Source organism: Crocuta crocuta, unplaced genomic scaffold (genome assembly GCF_008692635.1).
Source record: "Crocuta crocuta isolate KB4526 unplaced genomic scaffold, BGI_CrCroc_1.0 scaffold630, whole genome shotgun sequence".
Lineage (NCBI taxonomy): Eukaryota > Metazoa > Chordata > Mammalia > Carnivora > Hyaenidae > Crocuta > Crocuta crocuta.
The window spans coordinates 420,235-425,193 of record NW_027532833.1 but is presented as its reverse complement, the minus strand read 5'-3'; the positions used below and the strand labels follow the sequence as shown (position 1 = coordinate 425,193).

General features: G+C 46.4%; 1 protein-coding gene across 1 annotated transcript in view; it reads right to left on the bottom strand.

Annotated features, from left to right (window-relative positions):
* The window catches only part of GK (glycerol kinase), a 75,769-nt gene that overhangs the window by 57,467 nt on the left and 13,343 nt on the right, over positions 1-4,959 (bottom strand). Inside the window, exon 3 of the mRNA XM_077745321.1 lies at positions 4,750-4,856. Within this exon, the coding sequence (XP_077601447.1) occupies positions 4,750-4,856 (107 nt within the window). The remainder of the gene's footprint in view (positions 1-4,749; positions 4,857-4,959) is intronic.

Genomic DNA, 4,959 nt, shown 5'->3' with positions numbered 1-4,959 from the left:
GTCAAGTGAATCGCCTGGAAATGTTGCTTTTCTTGCATTTCTTGCAGAGAACCCAAGTCAGGGGAAATAGGTTCCCAGGATTCTCTTGCAGCCATAAAACTATCTCTATGACTGGCTTCTCGCCGGAGCACATAGGCCTGAGGCAGCACCTCTGAACTTTCTCGGTGTACTAACTTCTAGTCATTTTTACCCTAAATTCCTGGTTTTTTTTTTAAAGTTTTGTTTTGTTTTTAATTTTTTAAAATTTATTTATTTTTGAGAGACAGAGAGAGAGTATGAGTGAAGGAGGGGCAGAAAGAGAGAGNAAGGTAATCTCTACCCACAATGTGGGGCATCAACTCACAATCCTGAGATCATGAGTCACATGATCAGGGGCATCTGGGTGGCTCCGTCGGTTTAAGTGGTGGCTCAATCGGTTTAAATGTCCATCTTTGGCTCAAGTCATCCTCTCACGGTTCATGAGTTTGAGCCCTACCTCAGGCTCTTTGCTGTCAGCCTGCTCCTTGTTCTCTCTCTCTCTCAAAAATAATAACCTTTTTTAAAAAAAAAGAGCCACATGATCTACTGACTGAGTCAGCCAGGCACCCCTGTGCTTTTTTTTTTTTTAAAGCAAACTTTTCTGACTGCTAATCCCAGCACATGTGCCTCTCTTAGTCTTAAATCCCTTTTCCTCAGAATAACACCTTCGGCCTCTATAACTCTCTGCCCTGGTTTATTTCTTTTTAGGAGTATATAAAAGGTACAAGTGTGAAGTATATGTAAATCCTTGGCCCCACAGTCATTTAGTCATAGACACTATCGCCACTGGCACATATGCACCCGACGTGGAACACTGTACCCGGCAGGCTCCTGCTTTACCAGTACGTGCCCTCTCAGAGGAATGTTTCTCAACAGGGAGCGTTGCTAGTAAAATTAACTAGTTAACTGCTACTTCAAAATCTCTGCTTCCATTTTGCTTAACACTGCCTGTGAAAAGTTATGTAATTGCTGTTAAGAAAATATGCTTAGAAAAGGCCTCTGGAAATACTACCGGGTGTNAGAGCCCCGGAGGAAAGCTACTAAATGTGCCATGTGGGAAGAGGTACAAAGCTTTACAAGAAAAATGGTCTGGAAGATGTGTGCTTCCGGGAGTCATAACAAGCGGAAAGGAGATGCAGCCACAGCTGGGGATCTCTTTGGGAGAACGAGGTGCCTTTCTGAGCCCCCGAGAGACCTGTGAANAATTACTTTTGAAACAAGAGAATTTAATTGCTGAAAATTTTATGCTCTCATATTTTTAAAAAATATTTAGTAATCTCTATACTCAATATGAGGATCAAACTCTTGGTCCCTGAGCTACGCACGTACCCCTATGCTCTCAGCTTTGAAACGCTCGCGTGTTGTTTTGCTTCTCTTACAGGAGGAGGCGAGCAACTGGTACTTCCAGTGTTTATACTTTGTAGCTCCTTCAGCCCAGGAACAGACAAACAGAGCCAAGACTCCCTAAGAAGGAAAGAAGCAGCCTATTTACTTGTCTTGGACCAGGTATGCTGTCCAGCTAGCGAGTGAAGGATAATTTTGGAAACATTGTTCATATGGACGTGAAATCAACGACTTTCTGGCAGATGGCAGCTAACACCAATGAAACCGGAGTTTGCAAGAGAAAAACAACCTGCCATGATAAACTCTTACCGACTACCGGGGTAAGACCACACACAAATCACTCTGCAGCTGGCAACACTGATTTACTTGCCACGCGGGAACTCAAAAGTGAAGCGGTGGGTGAGGTTATCATCAGTATGGCTCAGGAGAAAGAGCACTGGCCCAGAGGACTGGGGAGCTGTGCGTTAATGTCATCCGCTAAGCCGCAGCTATAGGACTTCCCGGAAGTCCTTTCCCTCGTGGGCAGCTAGGTTTAGGTGACAGAGGATCCTTTGGAGCACGAGCGTTCTGTGACCTAGAGTTCTACACAGGCAAGCAAAAGGTTGGCCCTTGGCAGTGCCAGTTCAATGAACTATCTGGGGGGAACACAGTAGCCCAAGTAGCCTGGTATGGAGGGGGTCGTGGAACATAATCTGCCTAGGTCACCCGCGGTGCTTGTTGAGAGGGAAGTGCTGGGTCACTTTGGCTCAGGTATGGGTTGGGGAGTGGTGAGCCAGGGCTCACAAAGGAGGGCAGAACAGAGAGATGCATCCTCTTACAGAGCGATTAGTGCCAGGGGAAGACAAGTCACTTAGACTGGAGTTGTGTGTCACTTTCACAGATATCACAAAAGCGAGAGGGAAAGGAACGGCACCCGAGTCTCAGGGTCCAGAAGGCCAACACATGGCAGCCTACCTGACCTATAAGGGAGGTAGAATGTCAAAACCAAGGCTGATCGCGCTGGAATCCACATCCTGAACATGGCTTTATAAGCCACCTAGATTTTTCACATCTTTGGTAATGGATATTTTAGCGATGGGTGTGCTGCTGAATGCCTCTTACACATTTACACTGTAAAAGCAGTAAGAAAAATTCAAAGAGACCACCAACCATCACTTGGATACACAACTCATCTAAAACCCACTGAATACAACTCCAACAGAAGTCTGAGAGGCACCTGGGCGGCTCAGTTGGTTAGGTGTCCGACTTCGGCTCAAGTCGTGATCTCACAAACAGCTCGAGAGTTCGAGCCCTGCACTGGGCTGTGCACTGACAGCACCGAGCCCGCTTTCTATACTGTCTCCCTCCCCGCTTACACTCTTGCTCGTTCTCTCAAAAATAAAAATAAAAAGGGGCGCCTGGGTGGCTTAGTCGGTTAAGCGTCCGACTTTCGCTTAGGTCATGATCTCGCGGTTCGTGGGTTCGAGCCCCGCGTCGGGCTCTGTGCTGACTGCCAGCTCAGAGCCTGGAGCCTGTTTCAGTCTGTGACTCCCTCTCTCTCTGACCCTCCCCTGCTCACGCTGTCTCTCTCTCTCGCCTAGAAAAAAAAAAAATTAAAAAAAAATAAAATAAAAATANGAAGCACTTCCACAGAGACATAGGGAAGAAATGAGGGTAGGATATTCTACTAATGCGACGCCATTAACATGTTTCCTTCACCAGGCTGTTAGCTGCACGACCCTATCTGTGCTCCATTGTTTTCCCTGGCACACCTAGCACGGGAGTCTGCTGAGCCAATGGTTTTGATTATGTTTAGTCTTTTGTCCATTTTTGTTTTTAAGAGAGAGAGAACACACATGCATGCACGAATGGCTGAGGGGCAGAGGGAGAGAGAGAACCCGAAGCACGCTCCTTGCCCAGTGCATAGTCCAAACGCGGGGCTCGATCTCACAAACGACTGCGAGATTATGACCTGAGCAGCAATCAGGAGTCAGACATTTAACGGACTGAGCCGCCCAGGCGCAACCTATGTTTAGTCTTTTTATAGTAAGTTTTATTTATGAACATACAGGAAAGTCTGAAAAAAAATCAAAGTTTCTCCCCAACATCTCCACCTGAATAAATTAGTAAATTAAGGAACGGAGTGTGGGTACACCTCAGAGCCAAGAGGCTATGAATCAAGAAACCACCACCACCAATTGATGGTTGCCTTTACCTAGAGTCAAATTACCTAAAAAAGAAAAACATAGCTCTTGAATGATACACCTGAGAGACCGAACTATAAAGAGATGACCACTACCACGTCATGCTTCTACCCTTCACGCTAGCACAACTGTGGGTCAGGGGGTGATTTTTTTTTCTCCCGGAACGAATGAAGCAAAGCCAAACTGAGGGAGACGGTCTATCAACACTACTGGGAATTAAGAGAGATCTGTACTGATCCACCACTGCCACTGATTTCAGGGAGATTCTGGAGGTGAAACGTGATTTCCCACACGGCTCCCCCAAGCTGTTCCCCAACCGATCTAGAAGCTCCAGCAAAAACCACAAGAGTTGTGTCTGGCCCGTCACTTCCCCCGACAGCACTGTATCAGCAAGTTCTGCACCTTCCCTTCGCCTCCACTGCTACCACCGTCAGCTCGCCATCCTCTGTCTCAAGACTTCCACAGCATCACTGGTCTCCATGGCCACACTCATACCTTTACCGTCCACCCCACACACAGCTCCACACCACGGTCAGGACATGGTCTTCAAACTGCAAGTCAGATCCTGTTGTGATCCCGTCGCCTTGCTTAAACCTCTCCTGCAGCTGCCTCCCTGTGTGTGATACTAAGAGTAACACCCCATTCCTGTGGCTGACAATGCCCTCTCCACTTCCCAGCTTTCGGCTCCTTAGCCGCCCCCACCCTCACCCTTCTTTTACTTCATTTGTGACATGCTGGTGTTTTCCTGATCCAGAAATATGCCGAACTCATTCCTGCCTCAGGACCTTTGCACATGCTGCTTCCGTTTCCTGAAACTTTCTTCTCCCAGATATTTGCATGACTGCTCCCTTTTGGATTTTGAGACCTCAGCAAAATGGTCACCTCCTCAGAGAGACCTTCTCTAGCCATCCAGTCTAAGGTAAGCCTGTCTAGACACACCCCACAGTATCATGCAGTTTTAGTTTCTGCATCAGACTTATCAGTGTCTGCGGTCAGTTTGTGTCACTCTGCTTTTACTGTTGATCTCACACCCACCGAAATAAAAGCTTCCCACGAACAGGGACCTAATCTTCCCATTTATTGTTGCATCCTCAGTTCTTCCAGAAATACTTGCTACTGCACAGGCATTCGATCATGCACTGAATGAGTGAATGAACTTGATGGAGATAATCATGCATGGAGAAAAACATTATATTAAAAATACCTTTTATGTTGGAAATATCAATATTGAGCTGTCCAAGTTTCTCACATGTTTTCTCTATACACTCATAGACAGATTGCAGGATTTCCTTTGGGTCTTGTTCCACCCATCTTTGAACAAAAGAATGTATTTGGTTAGTTCACAAGAAAGCAATACGAGTATAATTTATTTGTCTAGAAATACGCACTTATGCGGGTGTGGCTGGTGCATAAG